A 21,725-nucleotide genomic window follows, 5' to 3' on the forward strand; every position below is an offset into this window, starting at 1 on the left:
CAGATAAGTCACCATCCCTAAGAAACGCCTCACCTCCTCTTTGTTTTGGGGCCTCTCCATGGTTTCAATGGCTGACGTCTTTCTTGGGTCAGGCTTCACTCCCCCTTCAGGTATTACATCTCCTATGAAGATCAGTGTCTTAACACCAAACTCACATTTCTCTTTATTTAATTTCAAATTGACATTCCTTGTCATGTCAAGCACTTGTCTCAGTCGAGTATCATGTTCCTCCCTGGTGGACCCCCAAACGATGATGTCATCCATCATGGTCTCGACACCAGGTATGCCCTCAAAAATCATGTAGGTGGTTTTATGGTAGACTTCTGGTGCGGACAGGATCCCATATGGCAGCCGAAGATAGTGATATCTTTCCTGTGGTGTGTTAAAAGTACACAGTCTCAAACTTGCCTCATTAAGCTTCATCTGCCAGAACCCAGACGATGCGTCGAGCTTGTTTAACCATTTGGCACCTGAAAACCGGGACATGATCTCCTTCCATGTTCGCAATTTAAAATGCTCTCTCTTGATGGCCTTATTGAGATCTCTAGGGTCTAGACATATCTGCAATGCTCCATTTTCCTTTTGCACAACGGCCAGTGAACTAACCCGATCTGTTGGTTCTTCAATTTTCTGTATGACATTCATCCAGTCCATGTGTGCTAGTTCTTGTTTAAGTTTATCTCTAAGTTGAAATGGAACTTTCCCGCATGCATGGACAACAGAAGCCACTGCCTCATTTATGTGAATTTTGTGTACACCAGATAAGCATCCGAGCCCCTCAAAGACATCTGCATACTCTTCCATGAGTGTTGTGTGGTCATCTTTGGTATGTGAAGCTACTATGAAAACTCTTTTTACTAGGTTGAGCTTTTCACATGCACTCAGACCTAATATTGGCTGTACTCTCTTCTACAATCAGTAGCTGTGATTTTAAGTGCTGCCCCTTGTGCATAAAGGTCACCATACAGCCCCCTTTTACTGGAACTTTCTATCCAGTGGAGCCTGTCACTTTTAACTTCACAGGGTAAATCTTACTCTTTACTGTGAAAATCTTATAATCATCCACGGATAACAGATTCACCTGAGCTCTGGTGTCAAGCTTGAATGGAATTACTGTCATCTGCACAGTTACTGGAACAATCCATTCTGTTTTACCAGCAGCCACAGTCTGTACAGAATCCACAAAGAATTCCTTAATTTCCTCATCAACTGTGTGCACCTTTCTCTTGTTAGCCCCAGCTTTGCAGCACCTTGCATAGTGATTCTTCTTCCCACAGCTATTGCAGGACTTCCCATAAGCAGGGCACATCTCTGGAATGTGTCTACCTCCACATCTGCTGCATTTGCAGTTTGAGCCTTCCTCTTTGCTTTGCTGTTGCTTTCAGAAATGCCTTTTATGCTGCTTCTCTGTTTTCATAGCATGCACTGATGTGTCTGCCCTGTGCAGCTCAGTGTGTGAAGCTCAGTTAAGTATTGGTCAAAGCTAACACCTTGTTTCTGGTCAAAGGAAAACAATTTATATCTCTCAAATGTGATGTTTTTACTTGGGATAAAATACTCCTCAAATTTTTTCATCAAAGTGCCCAACTCAAAAGCTGTCTCATCAATTTGAAAGCTGTTATAGATGTCCAAAGCATCTTCACCAATCACATGCAGAAAAGCAGAAGCTTTCAATTGATCATCGTTCCCTCCTGCTCCACTAGCATCTAAATATATATGGAATCACTGTTTGAAGCATTTCCAATTATCAATTAGATTGCCAGTAAACTGCATAGGCGTGGGAGGAGTTAGCTTATCCATGATGGGAACTCTCGGCCTCTCACCTAATTCTCTCTTGGCAAATCCGGTGACTGCTGAACTTCAGGAACAATGTACTCTCTTGCCACACTGGCCAGCTTTTTCTCCATCTTATTACAGCTTTTCTTTCGTACTCACTGAATCTCTTTCTCAATTGCACACAGTATTCATCTACTCTCCCTGTTCAGACCTCACTGCAACTTCTGACACGACATTATGTTTGTTCTTCAACAAGAGACAAACTTCACATGGGTTTAACATCTGAACATTTTACTAACCAACACCCAACTGGCTTGCTTTCCCTCTCTTTTTACATCCCCTTCCTGTTCCCTCATGTGACCCCTTGCATTGCCTACTGGGAACTGTAGTTCTTTATTATAACTACATAATAACACATAACAACACACCATTCATTGAAAACATCCTAAACAAAAAATAATAAACTGCAGTTGAAGTATAAAATTAATGTTTAATTTTAATTAATTAAAATTCGTCACAGAAACCAGCCTCCCCTCATGAACTCTGTCTATACCTCTCACTTCCTTGGTGAAGCAGCCAGCACAATCAAATACCCCACCCACCCATGTCATTATCTCTCCTCTCCCATCAGGCAGAAGATACAAGAGCCTGAGGGCACATACCACCAGTCTCAAGGACAGCTTCTATCCCACAGTGATAAGCTATTGAACGGTTCCCTTATACGATGAGATGGACTCTGACCTCACGATCTACCTTGTTTGACCTTGCACGTTATTGTCTACCTGCAAAGCACTTCCCTGTAGGTGTGACACGTTACTCTGTATTCTGTTATTGTTTTTACCCTGTACTACCTCAATGCACTCTGCACTATTTCAATGCACTGTGTAATGAATTGATCTGTACGAACAGTATGCAAGACAAGTTTTTCACTGTACCTCAGTACAAGTGACAATAATAAACCAATACCAATAACGTGATTGTAAGTACCGGGGAGAGCACTATCTTTGGTGACTAAAGGTAACCTCAGGTGAAAGCATCATGTGCCAGATGTATTGGTTCTGTTGCCTTCATTGGATACAGCCAATGATTTCATATGAGTTTAACACAAGCAACCAAACAAAAATTTGCTTTTAATGGAATGTGAGTTTGAAATAAGTTTGGTCCTTTGCTACTTAGAAAGGATAATCAGATGCATATTGCACAAAAGATGCCATCACAATGCCAAAAGGATTAAACCAGGAATCTGCATTAATTTTGTAATTAAGCTGCCAAATGCTGTGAAATACTTACAAGTCACAGTTCCATATATTTAGCAACACCCTTGACAGCATAAAACGGATCTCTATTGGTGAGAGAAGTCTGTTCTTTTTTACCTCTCCCAGAGATCACATGGTTTTAGGTAGTGTGAAGAATGTAAACACTGTGTTACCCAGGGATCATAATTGTGGGAGCCAAGCTAAATAGATCAGAGTATCTACAACTATCTCGCACTGGATGTATCAGAGCCATGTATATTACCCCAGTTCATTCATCCTGCCTAACACAAATTAAATACCCAGTGAAAACTCAACAACCCTGTGAGCTATAACATTTTGAGCTAATACTGAATCTCATTTCTTCATAATACATCAAATACTAAAATCCCAAATAATGCAAAAATAGCAAGAAGTGGTCAAAGCAACTGAAACTGACTGAGAGTTATTGACACCAATGAAGAAATGTGGAAAATTAAAAGACTGCATTCCAAAGAACTATCTGATTGTTACTGGCGCCATAATCTGGAGCCACTACAGAACGATGATTTTAAGCCTCTTCGGCTGCTGAGTTAATCACACCAAAAATGAATAATGCAAATTGCAAAATTCTGGAATGCACCACAATATAAAATTAAATTTTAAATTTTAAACTGAAGTGTTATTACTAATGAGAAGAATCTTACCTGGGATCTTTTAAATTCCAAATCAAGTGGAAAAGTAATGGAATCTGTAATTTTCCGGTATTGCATAAAGTTGTAGTCCAATTCAAATCGTTTAAGTTGAAATGTAAGAATTTGTGGCAAGTGCTTAAAATAGTATCTCTGCAAAACGTAAGGTAGAGATGAATCTTATTTTCCTGTTTCATCAACACGAGGCTGAACATTTGCAGATATGTTTGCAATACATTTCAAATGTTGCAACCATCCACTCTTTGTGTTGTAAATCCTCATATGAATAGAATTCATATGAATTTTCACATTGTAGTGGCACAGACCCTACCAGTGAAGACACTGCACTGACATCCGGCAATACTAAAGGGCTCAAGGAGATGATTTCACCTCGAAAAAATATGATTTTCAGCCATTCAGCCGCTTCTGTTGCTTCTCTCATTTACAGCCAATGGCATGAAGAATTATAGAAATACCAGGATGACTAATTGGAATACTTACTGATTTTGCTTCAGTCTTTGCCCCACATTTGTCACAATAATATTTGTTGTCACCTTTCATTGTTTCCTCCTTCAAAAACTCTTCAAGAGATTTTTCCTTTAAGAAGAAAGGAACAAGTAGAGAAAAGGTACCATATCATATCTAAAATACTTAGTTAGCTATTTGCATTGGCTTCAGTGCAATGCTATAACTGGTAGTTACATCATAATTTGACTTTCTGATCAATGGTAACACGTAGTATATTATTAATGGGCAATTTGGCAATGGTAATACCACAGGATATCAAGCGGAAATGGTTAGACTCCCTTGTTGGAGATGACCATTGCCAGGCCCTGGTATGGCACAATCGTTATTTGCAAACTTGGACACACCAGGCTGTCAAAACTGGAAAAGACTTTGAATGTCTTTGACATTCACAGACATTTTAAAACAGTTAAAAACAATTAAAAAAGAAACAATTCTATTAAAAGAGATAACCATTTTAAAATTTAATTCTAAATGATTAAATATATTTAAAATATTTTAAAAGAATTAAGTATATTTAAAAACATTTAAGTTAACAATTAAGTACGTTTATGATAACTCTCAGAGCTGTCCCTTTCCATTAAAATGCAACTCTATATATTCAGACTTGTGCCAAGTCTAAGCTGGTACAGGTCAGTGATAACTGCTGGGAAACTGCAAGAAGATAACATTCGGGCACTGCACTCCATGAGAAGTCTAATGTTGGAGTGCAGTCAAGATGATAGTGATGAGAATCTTTCAGAAAGTTTGGGATTCATGTGTTTGGGCTTCAGAAGTATTTCATACTTCCAATGTGGCCCTGTCCACAAAAACAAAGTTGTGCATATCTGTATTGGAACAAATGTTTTGTAGGCATTTTTAATATTAGATGCAGAAAGCATTTGGAACAAGAGCAAATGAGCTTCTTGGAGAAAGTATTTGAAAGATATATTGATGGGGCCAGATAAATAAGGGTGAGGGAAGCATTGTCTGGAGCTGGAAAAAAAATGAAAAAATCTTTTACAAGATGCAAAATCCAATAGCATTACTTGCCAAAGCTACACCAAAATCAACTCACAAATCCATGCCCTCTGCGACCAAGGGAAGTAGGTCCATGGAAGCGTTGCTACCAGACCTGGAAATATATCCCCATTCCTGTACTGTCTCTGGGTCTAAATCCCGGAACTCCTCGCCTAACAACACTTTGGGAGTATCTTCACCAAATAGCCTGTAGCAATTCAAGGAGGAGGCTTACCATCATCTTGCCAAATTGTTGACAAAACCACCCAATTGTTGATTTTTTCAACAATTTGCCAAAAATGAATTTAAAAAAAAGAATGGAGTATGTAAGATCTTTCTGAGGTCAAAAGAAATTAGGAGCCCTAAAATTATCAAAAGTTTTAACTCTGTTCAGTTTGGGTTAAGTATTTTGTGTTTCAAGGTAACAAAAATACAGGCAGTCAGTTCCCCATGATAACATTCCCATCCTTCTTTATTTTATAGAACTACAAGTCTAAATATTTGACATTGTTTTAAACATAAATTATTATGGATTTAATATTGCGAAACTATGGATAGCTAATTTGTAAATTGTACAGACTCCTTGTCATAGAATCAATGAAAAGTGTGATGTCAAACTCATCACAGGAAAGTAATCAAATACTCTAAATAAAACAAAACGTTTAACTTATTTTCCTTGTACTTTTTAAACTTACCATTAAGTCAAACTGTACTGAAGCATCAGCTGAACAAACAGAAAGAGGTATTTCCAGGAAAAAACTGTTTTCATCCGTGGATTGTTTGCATTTTGAACACTTCATCAAGTTAACCATTATGACCTGATAAATCTAAAAGACATAACCCATTGAGAACTGAGCCTGTGATCCATCAGTTAGAATTTAATACAGTACTGAAAAGAAAACTGATACTTTTTAAATCACCTCTCAAAAATATTGATTCATCGTTTTTGTTTGTTTAAGGTGTACATCGTATTTTGCTGAGGGATGGTGCACGGGAATAAGATACCTTGGGAACAAAACTCCATGGCCTCTCATGCTTATCTCCAGGTGGAATTTCACATGGAATGTAGCAGAAGGATTGGAAGTAACCAGCCGTTGTTCTCCCCGTGACTCTGGAATCATTGCTCTTCTCTTTGCAAGGCCAGCGATGTGGAGAAGCAGGGTTAGGTAACTGACTCCACATATTAGCACGTCTCATCAAGAAGCGAAGGACATTGTTGGCCATCGCACCAGGTGAGAAGCGAATCACCACTCTATTCTCTGGAGAATTCATAGCCTATCAATACTTCAAGGCTTCAGTCATTGACTAGTGTAGTTTCCTTACAAAAGTAACTGATGGAATAAATTTAGGTGTCTATCAGGAGTAAGGTATAAGAAAATGAATTAATGTCTCAAAGGGGAGATTAACATTTCATCAGGTAAACAATAGAAATGATCAGAGGGACTTTAACTGTAGTGTCAGATATTTCTTGGCCAATTGCCTGTGTTTCCTTCCTCCATCTTTCTCAGCATTCTTTAGTGCCAAAACATTTAGTTGTGCATGGGTGGGGTGTGTTAACCTTGAGGACAGTCAAATAGTCTGTACCCACAGTGTGTGCTTGACATGGAGATTTGAGCTGATTGAAGGGGAGAAGATCATAGGAAAGCTCTACTCCCTGGGAAATCAGTGCATGAATAGTTGTAACCAGAGGCACTGGCAGAGTAAGACCAGAGCAGTGAATGAATTGTAACAACGGCAGGAACACATAAATACAAATCAGTTTATGAGTGCAATACAAATCTTTCATTGGACAGAGAGTCATACAACATAGAAATAGGCCCTTCGGCCCAACCAGTCTATGCCGACTAAGATGCCCATCCAATCTAGTCCTATTTGCAAGTGTTTGGCCCATATCCTTCTAAACCTTTCCTATCCATGTACCTGTCCAATTGTATTTTAAAGGTTGTTATTGAAGCCAATTCAACCACCTCCTCTGGCAGCTCATTCCACGTACGTGCCACCCTTTGTATAAAACAGTTGCCCCTCAACTTCCTCTTAAATCTTTCCCCTCTCACCTTAAACCTATTTCCTGTAGTTCTTGATTCCCCAACCCTGGGAAAAAGATCGAGTGCATTCACCCTATCTATGTCCCTCATGATTTTATACACCTCCGAAAGATCACTTCTCAGTCTCCTACGCTCTGAGGAATAAAGTCCTAGCCTATCCAAACTCTCCCTATAACTCAGCAACTCAAGACCTGGCAACATCCGTGTAAACTTTTTCTGCAATCTTTCCAGTTCAATGCATTCATGCATTAACTAACTGAAATGGGTCATGCTAGCCATTTGTAGTAATTAATTCACTCCTTCCCAAGCTTTTTGTTCACCCCCAATCATCAATTTCCTCCACAGTCACATGCTACAAAATTTCCTGGGTGACTTCTCAAATCTGGCCCTTTTTATTCAGTCCAATTTACTTTGGTTCACACTTTATCCTGGATTTTAAAGAAGTTCAAAAAAATCAGTAATGTTTTATGTCCTGGACAATGGGAGAATGGATGATAAATTGAAGAATGAGCAAATAGTTAAAGGAACATTTAAGAAAACAAGCTGTAAAGAATGGCAGGCACTTTTATAGAAATAATGCAAAAGAAGGGAACAGGAAAATTATGGTGAAAAGTACAGATCCAATTACAGGTAAGCAGAGGCACAGTTTAAAAACAAATTGATGTTCAGTACCACCACAGATCAATTTTACCTTCAGAATATTATGCTCCTGGTCCATTTTGCTACTCAGTTTGTTCAGCAGACTGCGAAAACATTCCACTATATCACTCTGCTTGTGAACTTTACAAAATTGTTAAAAAATGTTAACATGAGCATATGTTGAAACAATACCTTATAAAATATTAGCATAGATCTCTCAGTCAGTGTTAATATCAGCAGATGGCATTTTTGTGATTATTATTTGTAAAATATAAATTGCAGATGTATGAATTTGAAGTAATAAGTTGAAAATGCTAAAAAAAGACTCAGCAAGTCAAACAGCCTTTTTGAAGAGAGAAAAAATAGAGCTAACATTTCACGTTGATGACCTTTCATCAGATTTTGAATAAGATCATCGACTTGAAATGCTTACTATGTTTTTGCAGAAATCCCTTCAGCACATCAAGTCTGCATCAGGCACCCATTTACACTAATCCTAATTTATTTTATTTTCTCGTTCAGTGACTACCTCATTAGCTGCTGAACAAAAACTATTCCAATATATACCCCTGCTAGATTCTTGGTTTATGGGCATCCTGGCCAGACTCCTTCTGCACATCCTCCCTTTGACCCTTCAGGCACTTTCTGCCTGGTCTTGCCTGATGCCCAGCAGGACTACTTTTGAGACTAATAGGAAATTCCTTCCCTCAGATTGGGAAATGTTACACTGGAAGCCATTTGACTGATCTCACCTTCTGCTCAATACCCAAATCTGCCCACAAATAATTGAGGATCTCTTTAAATACCAAAAGAGCTCAGAGTTGTTGTGGTGGGAAGGTGTGATGGAGGGAAGGGGGTACTGGTTCTTCCGGCTCCCAATGGTTCACAGTCTTCCTTATCTAGATGAATAAAGTTGATATTGGCAAGGTGAGCACCAAATCAGCATGGCAGAGGACTTATGTTACCAGCTATTTCTTCTTCTTACTTCCAGAAGTTACAATTCATTTGGCAAGCAGCACTAGGTTTTATTTTATTCACTATTGGTGATCTAGGTGAACTGGCAAGACCAGGATTTATTGCCCATTCCTAACTGAGTGGCTTGCAAGGTCATTTCATAGGGCATTTAAGAGTCCACCACATAAGATGGTTCTGGAGTCACATGTAAGCCAGAATGGCATATTTCTTCCCCTGAAGGGCATTATAAACCAGGTGGGTTTTTATGACAATCTGGTAGTTTTTATTACTAATATTTTCATTTCTAAAATCTGTTGTTCTTTTCCCCAAATGAAAATTAATTTAAATTCTGCAGATACTGTGGTGGGATTTGAACTCAGATCTCTGGATCATAAGACCAGGTCTCTGGTTTACAAATCCAGTTATTTAAGCACTGTGCCACCACTATAATTATATGACCCTGACTCATAATTGAAATTCCAAGCAAATTAACATGTATACTCCTAGAATATTGATAATATATACCATTTTTAGTCCTTGGAATTGCCTTTCTTCTGTGAGTCCACAAAACTGACTCCACCCATGGAACAACTCAATCATAAATAGATCAAGTGGCAGAAAGCTAAGAATTGGAAAACCTTTTTAAAAAAAATCAATGAACTGACATACAGCTAACAGATGAAAGCATGGATGTGTCTATTGCTTACCATTCAAGTTCAAATGGGAGGTCAACGTCTTTGTGCTCAAGGACTCTTCCTTCCTATTTGCTAATTGTTCAAACAAGCATTTCAGCTCCTGTATTAAAGAATCTTCTGATTGGCATCTGGCAAAATTACGAAATAGAGAAATTCCAAATTGCTTAGACCTCTAAATAGATAGCAATCATCTTTAAAACAAGAATAATGACTTGGGCACATAATCATTAAAGGAATGAAAAATCTTGTGTTAATAATTCTATCAGTAAAATTGAGCAAACAGAAAGTAGGAAAACATAAAAAAGCAGGAAAACATTTAGAGATAGCTGAAGTGCTGCTATGTAAGCAGAATAACATCTGATGGAACTGGCTAATATTCTGGATGGTGTTCCATTTCATGTGATAGAATATATTGTACACTTTCTGAGATAGTTCTTTCTTCTGCAGTTTGAAAATGCCATTTAATTTTCCATAATACTAAAAACACTATTTAAACTTTTCAATGTGAACACTGTAATGGCGCAGTTTGGACACATGAAATATAACTTCATTGGATCTCCGGTTTCAGAGCCATAGGCACTGATCTGTTTTGAATTTCTTGTCCATGCACATTTTTGGCATGACTCCCATTGTCTGCCATATTCAGAAAGTTGCTTGTGCATTTCAGATGTATGTAGATTTGTTTGAGCATTGTGTCCCACACTGCTTTGAAACCAAAGAGGTGAAAAAACCTTATTCAGCTAATGCTACATATTAAGTGCACACAGAGAACCTGGAGATCAGTGACAGGTAGAAATCCCCATCTTCTGTAAGAATTCCCACCTTCCCTCCATCCCAACATTAACCTGTGCTGTTTGAAGGGTTTAGGTTTGCTGGAAAAGTGTTAGAAAGATTTTTTTGTACTGATCTGACTTTGATCAGCCCGAACCAGCTTTAACTGGAATGTTCCTGTAACAAAATTGTAGCCTATGAATAATCACCAAGACCATCAACAGTGCAGTTACCAGCAGCTAGCAGCTGAAGTTATGTTAATGAGGTCACGGAAAGAATTTGGGGATTAAAATAAATGCTGGAAAATGTAATCGCAATGGTTAATTAGCCCGTGCTGATTTGACCTGTTGCAGGGTGCACACAAAACTTGCGGTAACATGGCTCTTTTTGTATGAGCATTCTCCACTCTGCAGTGGAGATAGGATGCAGGAGTGAGGAGAGTTTGTGAGCAGCCATTCTAGATCCAGCATGGCAGCTGACCAATCAAGGGCACTAGTATGGATGCAGTGTCTTGGGTGTCTGTCATTGACCATCAAAGTCTCCTGCCACTCGTCACAGATCAGCTGTACTTTGAGAGAGTGAGACCCCACATCTAATCCACATTTTGATGAGGGGCACTCAAGGAGATATGGGCCTAGTCAATGGCTCCCTGTCACACTGGGCAATCAGCAGTTCTGGTGACACCTTGTATATGCACTGGCTCAACACACACAAAATGCTGGAGGAACTCAGCAGGTCAGGCAGCATCTGTGGAGGGAAATAAACAGTCGACGTCTATGTGCACTGGCTGCTGTTTTCTGCTGGAAGAGAATGAGATGATCTGGCTCTCTTCATGTAGATAGTCTCTGTGTTTTCCATTTTGCTTTACTTAGTAGTTCTGAACAAACATCACTCCTGCTTTAGGAAGAGTGGCTAACTATGCTTACATTAACAGGCTGGACAGCAGTATAGGTGACTGTGCAAGTAAAGACAATCTGTAGCACACAATTCCAGAAGCTGACCAAAAGTATAATGTCCTATCATGCCCTGCAAGAACCAATGTTCTGTGAACGTACAAGCTGTGAGAATAAAGCTACAATGAGAGAGAGACAGAGCCACACAGAGAAGCAGAGAGAAACACAGAGAGAAAGAAGCAGGGAGAGAGAGAGAGAGAGAGAGAGAGGGACAGAGAGAAGCAGAGAGACAGAGATGTGTATCTGATCCTATGGATTTTCACTGTCCACCAAACTATAATATTCACAATACTATCATAGAAGAGTTTTCAAATAATCAAAAACCTTTGTCAGAAGTTGTTTGAAATAAAAAACTCAAAAAGAACACAGAAGTTGTTCAACCAAACAAAACTGCGAAGTGTGTGAAGCTGTCTGTATGAACAGAGTAGGTGCTGAGAATGCTAACATTTATATTTCCCCATCTGGAGTGTACCCAATTGTAAATGTATAATTTCAGTGAAAAAGTCTTTCTTCTTGCAACTTTATTGAAATAAAGTGTAACCCCGTAACTACTGAAATTGTGTTTGACCACCTGGAATGCAATTCACAAATTATGACTTTGTAATACTAAAAATTGTATCAACAGCTGACACAGGAGGAGGGAAGAGAGCTACAATACTGCTTGTTCCAGTCAGGAAGGGGTAGGGGAAGGGGTGAATGGGGAGTGTGCAGTGTTAATCAATGTTGGATCAATGGGGAAGCTGCAAGGTAAGACTTCACAGCCATGAAGGCAGTGCAGTCAGGAAAGGTGACCAGATCAGCCTCACTGTGTCGTCAGTGGATAGTCAAGAGTATATGCAGAGTTCAGCTTGTGGGATAGAGGGGAAGGGCAGGATGCCTTAGTGTTAGCTGGTACATTAAAATTACTGTAACCTCTCAACCTCCTGAAGATGTTTTGCCACAAAATAAGGAGTTCTAATATTTTGTCATATACCCAAAATCCTCATTGGGACCTTGCACAGACAATGGAATTCCATTACCAATTGGTTTCAAACATGGATAGGAAGGGGAAGACACCCATCCCACACTTCCAATCACCAACAACCTTTTTCAAATCACCCCACCAGGGTTAGGGATTTGTGGGGGTGAGGCTCTCGCTACTGCTACCACTGAGTCCTCCATGCATGTCAGTATGTAACTTTAGCTGAAACACCATGATCTAATTTGAAAATGATCACAACAAATCCAACAGGCACAAGGATCAATGTCTCGCAAGAACTTGATAGCAAATCACAACCTGCTGAAAGAACCGGCAACATCCAACCCAATATCTTCATGTGTAGCTTGCAACTGGTGAAAGAAGGTTAAATTTACTTTTTTGGTTAAATTTACATCATTGTTTCTGCAACCATTTCCGAGCATCATCCATTTGGCCATTTAGTCCCAGCACACACAACTTGCCTCATATCAATTTTACAGCTCAATAACATGGGTTATTGGACTAATTAGATCCGGGTTATAATTTCTCCATTTAAAAGAATCATGGAATCATTGAAACTTATAGCATAGAAGGACTACATTCTGCCCATCATATCCATATTGGCCAAAATAAAAGAGTTGTCTAGGCCAATCCCACTTTCCAGCTCTTGGCCCATAGTCCTGCAGGCTACACATTTCACTTCCAATCCATTATCTCACATTGCTCCAATGTGAATTACATTTTTCAATTTTGAGCCGAGCATGCAACTTTCTTTCTCCCTATAAACTGGAGGTCTATTTTGGTATCATCTCCAAACTTCTGAAGTGCAGCTCTTACATTTTTGTCCAAGTTAGCAATGGATCCAAATGAAGGTTGGTGCTGATTTACTGTTTAAATCCAATTTGCCACTTTCACATGGATCAACCTGTCAAACACCTTGCTAAAATCCATAAAGACAATGTTAAATGCACTACATTTATCCACCTTATGTTACCCCCTTGCTGAAAAAAAATTCAATTATTTGAATGTGATTTTCCCTTAACAAATTAACGCAGATGATTTTACTAAACAGTGCTTTCCCAAAAAATGATTAAACTCAGAACATTTTCCCAATAATGTGGCCACCACAAATATCAATCTGATACATATTTTAATTTTGAAATAACCCTGTACCTGCAGAATAAATATTACTTTTCTAATTCCACCATTTTTTGGGATTTAGTGAGTCAATCATGACCAAATAATCAAAAAGCAAAAAGAAACGATAGCTGCTGTAACTCATAAACTCTCTTTTCTCCTCACAGGGCCTGCCTGAACTTCTATTTCCAACATTTTCTGCTTTTGTTTTCGTACTGAATTATAGTACTGAAGTTATGGACGTCACCATCACATTCCTTCCCCCAATAATCCCTTACTTGCAATTGTCTTGGTTGCATTATGCATTCCAAATAAGAGTTCGTCATCAACTTCTAAGTTTTAAATTTTTTGTCAGTCTGGATATTTATTTTGCAGAAACATAATTTATAGAGTCATAGAGTCATTCACGCAACATGAAACTGGGCCTTTCGGCCCAACAGGTCCATGCCGACCAAGATTCCCATCTAAGCTAGTCCCATTTCCCTGCGTTTGGTCCATATCACACTAAACCTTTCCTATCCAAGTACCTTTATATATTTCTATATAAAAATACTACAAATAGAGTGGTCATTAGGTACCTGGTAATGCATTCTTTAACTTCTTGGGTCATGAACCACGTTTGAAGCAAGGTGTTCAGATAACATGTGGCTCCCTGATTTTTCAATCCAACAAAGCCTTTGTCTGTAATAAAACAAGGAAGTAAAAGGAAAAGTTGTGAAAAAATCCAAATAGCATCAATCCTGTTTGAAGTTGTTTATTACAATAATCCTCACAATGTATGAAAGTATATCAAAAAGCTTTACGAAAAACGGGAAAAGCACAAAGCAGACGTGGGTCAAAGAAAATGAGAGTAATGGAGATGCTCCATCAGGCAACTGAAACAGACTTCAGAAAAAAAATGATTTTAAACAGGATTTTGGAAACAGGAAGATGGTACATTAGAGATAATTATTCAGGGAATGCCAAGAGTGCAATGGTTGAATGAATGACTACCAGGCTCAGAGCAGTGAAATGACGGGCAGGAAGAAGTTTAGTTTAACACAAATACATGCAGAGGTACAGGAGAGCATGGAAGGCCGGGGCAGAGAGAAATCATTTGAAAATGACGCCCTGCAGCATGAATGCAGAAAAAGTACTTATCACGTTCTTTTGATTTCATCGTCCACCACTACCTGAACGCTGAGGTTTGGGCTGCGACGTGTCATTTTACTTTGAATTGAATCTTAGACCGCTCACCTCCCTTCCCCTCCCCACCCCAACCCTCCACTCCTCCGCCCCCCCCCCCCCCAAACTCCGTGAGAAAGAAACATTTCAAACTTATTGGAATGTGCCAGACAGGACGTTGAAGTTGTCAGCTTGGCCGGGGTTCAGTTTTAGCCTTGTACAATGGAGGATGGATGTCCGATTCTGCAGTTCTACTCATGTGAAGTGTCATCGACCTGAAACACCGTTCCTTATTGCCACAGCTGCGATCTGGATTCCTGTGCGTTCCTGCATTTTATCGGGTTGTGCAAGTGACTAATGCTGCTGCTTTCAGAGCTTTACCTGGCCCGCTGTTATTCGCATTGCCTGTTATTTTCTTGCATTTTGCAAAACATTACAAAAGTTATTAAGTCATTATGTACTGCAGAAAGAGAGAGAGCTGTTCTGCACAGCACCAGCGCTTAAATTCGACACGAGGATCTGTCTGATCGGTAGCTCGATGCTTAAAGATTTGTCTTTACAGTAACATGTATTTGATTAAGAGTTGCTTACACTTTGTACTTTCATTGGCCAGAGGCTTCAGGAACCAGTTAAACAAAATGTGCCGGGCAGTCGTCCAAAGCCAGCGCAGGAGCCTCGCCAGTATTACAAAGAGCATAATCGAGAATTGCAAGTTGAAGACCTGCAACGTTGATTCAGGAAAACGGCGCCTAATATATTTTTCTACGAATGACGACCCCTTTCACTTGTCTTTTTTATGAAATCGTAGTTTGAACTTTCGGTTTCATTTTCTCTGAACCATGGGGCGGTTCCTATAGAGTGCAAAAATAATTAAATTCAAGTGTCAGTGCACAATAATTGACGATGTGAGCCCGCGTGTGCCCGTTACAAGCATGGTGAACAGCGGAATATTGCTTTATGGGCAATTGCCACCGGATCTTTAAAATCAATTTGTTTCTTTTAACTTAGATTTAAGGAGCTTGGACCCTGGAGCCCTTAAATTCACTTGGTTCATCTCCGACAGGTCTCTGCCCTTTGTCTCCATCTACCGACATCTTTTGCAAACCCACTGAATCCCACAGTTACCTTGACTACACCTCTTCCCACCCTGTCACTTATAAGGATGCTGTTCCCTTCTCTCAGCTCCTCTGTCACCTCCGCATCTGTTCTCATGATGAGGCTTTCCCTTCCAGGACATCCTCCTTTTTCAGAAAATGGACTTTCCCCTCCACTGCTATCAATGCAGCCCTCACCCACATCTCCTCCATTTGCCGCACATCTGCCCTCACCCCATCCACCACCCCTGACATAACAGGGGAAGGGTTCCCCTTGTCCTCATTTACCACCCTACAAACCTCCATATCCAACACATCATTCTCCGCAACTTCCGCCACCTCCAACAGGATCCCACCACCAGGCACATCTTCCCCTCCCCTCTCCGCTTTCTGCAGGGATCGCTCGCTCCGCCACTCCCTTGTCTGCTCAGCCCTCCCCACTGATCCACCTCCAGGCACTTATCCCTGCAACTACGTTAAGTGTTACACCTTCCCCTACACCTCCTCCTTCACCACCATTTAGAGCCCTAAACAGTCCTTCCAGGTGAGGCAGCGCTTCACCCGTGAATCCATCAGTGTCATTTATAGAATCCGGTGCTCCCGGTGCGGCTCCTCTACATCGGTGAGACCCGACGCAGATTGGGGGATCGCTTTGTCGAGCACCTTAGCTCTGTCTGCCGGAATGGCCGGGATCTCCCGGTGGCCAGCCATTTTAATTCCACCTCCCATTCACACATTGACATGTCTGTCGATGGCCTCCGCTACTGCCAAGTTCAGGCTAAATGCAGGTGAGAGGAACATCTCATATTCCATCTTGGTAGTTTCCAACCTGATGGCATCAATATTGATTTCTCTAACTTCCGGTAACTTCTCCCCCTGTTCCCCCCCTTTGGTTTTCCCTTATCCCTCTGGCCCCTTCACCCCTTCTCTTTCCCCTCCACCACCCTCATGACCTGTCCCTCACCCACACCTTCCTCCCTCTGGTCCCCCACCTCCTTCCCTTTATTGCATGGTCTCCTGTCCTCTCCAATCAGATTCCATCTTGTTCAGCCCTTTTTCTCTTCCACCTATCACCTCCCAGCTTCTCACATCATTCCTACGTTCCCCACCCTCCCCCACCTACCTACCTTCCCCCCTCGCCTGGGTTCACCTATCACCCACCAGCTTGTGCTCCTCCCTCCCCCACCACCTTTTTATTCTGGCTTCTGCTCTCTTTCTTTCCAGTCCAGATGAAGGGTCTCAGCCCGAAATGATGACTGTTCATTTCCTTCCATTGATGCTGCCTGATCTGCTGAGTCCCTCCAGCATTTTGTGTGTGTTACATCAGTTGTCATCGATTATGTTATTGGATCCTGTAGCTTTGGCAATCCAATTCTGAGTGAGAGTGAGAGTGAAGGACAACTTTAATCCACCTCCCCAACCTTTAAATATACCCATTTACCCAAATACACCTTCTGGAGCATTTTCATGCTGGTAGCCTACTTGTGGCTGGGAGAAGGAAGTACTGAGGCTAGGGCAAGGAACAATTGGCCAATAGGACATTGCTGACAACTGGCAGGGGTGGGACATCCTTTCCAGTGAGTGGATCCTGAAACCTTTCAGATGGCAGACCCCAAATGGTCCATGTGCAGTAAGGTGACCAAGGTTGGCTGCGCACATAAAGACCTGATAATGAGTGAGCATGCACTAGTCTGATGGGCTGAGGGTCTGGGGCAATCCTTACAACTCACAATGACCCAAGTTTGCTCAGAAGTTCTCCGGTAAGTTTCCCTCACAGTACAGGAGACTCTGGATCAAATCAGGAGAGTTCCCAGGAATGGAGAGGGTTTTTGAGAGGGTCTGGCTGAATGGTGGAGTCTGAGGCAAAGTCTCCCATCCCATGAACATGAGGTGGTGATGAAAATAAGAGGTGATATCACTACAGTAGCTGGGAAGGATCTTGGCTCAGAAAGTCATGGTGTAAAGTTAAAATTGCTTTGGATGGAGCCTAGAAGCAGCAAGGGGCAGAATGCATCAAGGGGAGTTGTTTTAGGTGTTGAAATAGCAGTAGTGATACAGGACATGGATAAATGAGGATACAAAGAGGCTTCATCAGGAAATAGATAAGCCGAGAGATTGGGCAACAACATGGTAGATGGGGTAAAATGTCAAAAAAAATGAGGTTACCGCTGCAGTAGAAAAAACACAAGAGGCAGAGTATCTTTTAAATGGTGAGATTGGGAAATGTTGATATTCAAATAGACCTGAGTGTCCTTGTTTACAAGTCACTGAAAGCTAATATGCATGCAGTTAGGAAGGTAAAATAAAATTCTAGCACTTATTGCAAGAGGATTGAGTGCAAGAGGATTGAGTACAAGAGTAATAACTTCCTACTAAATTATATGGGGCTTTGGTGAGACCATACCTGGATTACAATGTATAATTTTGGTCTCTTTACCTAAAGAGTGTACTTTCAGTGAAGGAATGTAGTGAATTAGGAGTGCGGTGAAGGTTCACCAGTCTGTTTTCTGGGATGCTGGGTCTCTCATACATGGAGAGATTCAATAGGTTAGATCTGTATTCTTCAGACTTTAGACAAATAAGAACTGTCTTCATTGAGACAAACAGAATTCTTAAAAGAATTTGACAGGTTAGATGTGGTGAGGATGGTTCCCCTAGCCGGGGTGGTTAGAATTAGGGTCATCGTCTCAAAATAAGGGTTTGGCCGTTTAGAACTGAAATGAGATGTTTCTTCACTCAAAGGATGATGAATGTTTGGAATTCTCCACTCTGAAGGGCTGTGGATGTTCAGTCACTGATTGGATTCAAAACAGAGATCAATAGATTTATGGTTTACAGGAATACTCCTCTAGTCCTGTACTTATTTCTTATGTTCTTATCAGCAAGTCTGCCCACTCTAACATTACGACTGCACCAGCCTCTGCTTAACTCATTTTGAAGACCTCATCAATTCTTTCATTACCTCCTCCCTGAACTATTCCAGTTCTGTGCAAAAGGACCTTCTGTCATCCACCCTCCAAAAACTTGCAAAACTCTGCTGTTCACATCCTAACTTGTACCAGTACCTGTTTGTACAATATTGCTGGACCGACTGACCCACAATGACAAAGTCTTGAGTTTAAAATTCCCATACTTGTTTTTAGAGTTCTGTACACCCTCACTTCCTGCTATCTCTGCAGCTGTCTCCAAACTTTTAACACTGCATTTTTCCAGTTCTAGGCATTTGCACATCATCGAATTTAATTTCTCTTTATCAGGAGTACTGCTTTCAGCTATCAAGGCTCAACTTACCTGGATTTACCTTTCTAAACCTCCCTGTCTCACTGCCGCTCCCTTAATCTTATTTCATATTTTTTTATCACATAGAAGAAGACCACTAGGCCCATCATGTCCATGTGGCCCTCAGAGCAATCCCATCAATCACAATCCCCATGTATTTTCCCTACAACTTATTCTCTCTCACATGCCTATTAACTTCATCCATAACAGTCCTACCACCCACCTACACTGGGGTGATTTACAGTAATCAATTAACCTATCAACCAGCATGCTTTCTGGCTGTGTACAGAAAGTGGAGCACCTAGGGCAAGCCAAGGTGATCATGGGAAAAATGAGCAGACCCCACACAGTCAGCACCAGAGGTTAGGATCGAACCCAGGTCACTGGAGCCCAGAGGCAGCTGCTCTACCAGCTGTGCTACTATGCTGCCCAAAGGCACTTCTTAAAACCTGTCTATGACCAGGCTTTCATTGAGCCACTGCCACCCTTCATCAGGAGGTCAGAAGTGAGCAGCAGTTGGAGAAGTGGGCAGAAGGGAAATTCCTGGAAATGAGGCTCCCCAGCTTTTTGCTAGTGCATGGATACAACAGGTGGTGAAGGGGTGGAAGCTTTGGCAAGGTCAGGGAGAGAAATATTTCGGTCAGGGCAGCTAAGCAGGATTATGTCTCTTATTTACCACCCACGTCAGTTTAAGGTAGAGCAGGATCAGTCTTTCATAAGGAAATCTCTCAGGTTCTGATGGTCGTATTTATAAATTACTACATTTATATTAATTATTCATATTTGAACTTCATTATGGCAGGCTAACTGAAGGTAATGGGTAATGTCTGTTATACCTCTGGATCACTTTCCACATTCAAAATGCTGATCTTGTTATTATCAGTATTTTTCAGAATTGTAAGAAAGGATGTGTTTTATGAAGGCACAATGCTGCAGATTATGCAAATCTGAAATTAAAACAGAAAATGCTGGAAATACTCAACAGGCCAAGCATTATCTGTGGAGGGAGAAACAAGAGTTAGTGTTTGGAGTCAATGAACTTTCCTCAAAACAGTTCTGATGAAGGGTCATCAACTTGCTAAACTCTCCCTCCACAGATGCCGTTTGACCAGCCAAGTACTTCCAGCATTTTGGTCTATTTCATATCATCTACTTTGCCTGTTTTAAGAATTATGATTTGTTTCATTTGCAGAAAATGTGAAAGATGTACATCGTTCTTTACTGACATTGAACTAGGAGACGGAAATACATTTGGGAAAATACTAGATTAAGAAAAATCCAGCATCCTGATGGTGTTACAGCTGGTTTTAAACTTCCAACAGTAGCCTTCCTTAGAGATTAACTTTGGAACAGATTTTCTTATCAACTAACACAGCACATAGAAACACTAAAAGAAAGGCTAATCATTGATTGAAGATCAAGAATAGAGAGCTCCAAAGGTGAAGAATTTCTCCACATCTCGTACCTGAAAGGCCTACCCCATATTTTCAAACTGTGCCCCAAGATGCTAGACTCCTCAGTCAAGGGAAACAGCCTCCCTGCATCTAGCCTATCAAACCCTTTAAGCATTTTGTAAGGTTCATTGAGAGCCCTCACTTATCTAAAGTGTAAAGAATAGAGTCCCAGGCAATCCAATCTCTCCTCATATGGCAAACCTCCCATCCCTTGAACCAATCTAGTGAATCTCACTGCACTCCATTTATTGCAAGTAAATCCTTTCATAGGTAAAGGGACCAAAACTGTACACTGTACTTCAGAAGTGGTCTCACTAAGGCTCTATACAATTGTATTGCTCCTGTAATCAAATCCTCTTGCAATAAAGGCTAACATACAATTTTCTCTCCTCATCGCTTACTATCCCTGCATGTTCACCTTCAATGACTTGTGTACAAGCACATCTAAATCACTTCATTACCCAGAAGAGATCTGTCCTTTTTTTGTGTGTGGATAGAACACACCCAGTCAATTTTCCACATTTTTGTGTAGCTGCCTGGAGCAGCTTGGTTAGAGGCATGACTACCTTAGGAACTCAGGTCTGTAGTGCTAAGCCAAGTAATTCACTGGAATTGTGCGTAACCCACTGCATAAACAAAAGGGCAGGAAAATTCACTAGTAATTAAGAATATGTTTGCTTTTATATCACATCTTTCAAACTGTCAGGATTGCCTGTACTGTGTTGACATTGACAGCATAGCACATTGCCATTCAATGAAACATGGCTTTTGTTGTCTTCAGTGTTGTCCTTGTTCTTCTGGGTGGTACGCATCACTGGTTCTGAAGCTGGTGTTGGAGTAACTTAATGAGAAATCCAGACATGTTTGATTTCATGGAATCATAGAATCCTATAGCACAGATATATATCTCTTTCAGCTGATCTCATCTATGTTGATCATGATGCCAGTCTGTGCTAATTCCACTTGCCAACATCAGGCCCAAATCCCTCTATGCCTTTTCCATCCAAGCAACCGGTTCAAATGCCTTTTAAACTTTGTAATTTTATCTGCCTCCACTGCTTCCTCTTAACAGCTCATTCTAGATAACCACCACCCCCTGCGTGGAAAAACCTACTCCTCAGATTGCCTTTAAATTTCTTCTCTCTCACCTTAAACCCATGCCCTCGAGTTCGAGACTCCCCTACCCTGGGAAGAAGATTCTATCTATCCTATCTTCGCCGTTCATAATTTTATAAACCTTTTTAAGGTCACCCCTCCGCCTCCTAGGTTCCCAGGGGAACAATCTCAGACTGATGAGGGGTCCATTTGAAAGGTCTCGACCCAAAACTTTGACTGTCCCTTTCCTTCCTCGAATGCTG

The 21,725-nt window shown here is 40.7% G+C and overlaps 1 protein-coding gene across 3 annotated transcripts in view; it reads right to left on the reverse strand.

Annotated features, from left to right (window-relative positions):
* Window positions 1–15,382, reverse strand: part of LOC127571957 (ubiquitin carboxyl-terminal hydrolase 47-like) — a 33,495-nt gene extending 18,113 nt beyond the window's left edge. The window contains exons 1-7 of one of the 3 annotated variants that reach the window (XM_052018724.1): window positions 15,132–15,382; window positions 13,955–14,057; window positions 9,570–9,685; window positions 7,961–8,049; window positions 5,920–6,051; window positions 4,202–4,297; window positions 3,716–3,853 (exon numbers count right to left, since the gene is read on the reverse strand). In XM_052018724.1, coding sequence (XP_051874684.1) covers window positions 3,716–3,853; window positions 4,202–4,297; window positions 5,920–6,051; window positions 7,961–8,049; window positions 9,570–9,685; window positions 13,955–14,057; window positions 15,132–15,237 — 780 coding nt within the window. In that variant the 5' untranslated portion in view covers window positions 15,238–15,382. Of the gene's footprint in view, window positions 1–3,715; window positions 3,854–4,201; window positions 4,298–5,919; window positions 6,052–7,960; window positions 8,050–9,569; window positions 9,686–13,954; window positions 14,058–14,693; window positions 15,088–15,131 lie in introns of those variants that run through there. The other 2 variants (XM_052018723.1, XM_052018725.1) reach the window with 2 other exon arrangements.
* Between the last annotated feature and the right edge of the window lie 6,343 nt (window positions 15,383–21,725).

The sequence above is a fragment of the Pristis pectinata genome, chromosome 6 (genome assembly GCF_009764475.1).
Source record: "Pristis pectinata isolate sPriPec2 chromosome 6, sPriPec2.1.pri, whole genome shotgun sequence".
Lineage (NCBI taxonomy): Eukaryota > Metazoa > Chordata > Chondrichthyes > Rhinopristiformes > Pristidae > Pristis > Pristis pectinata.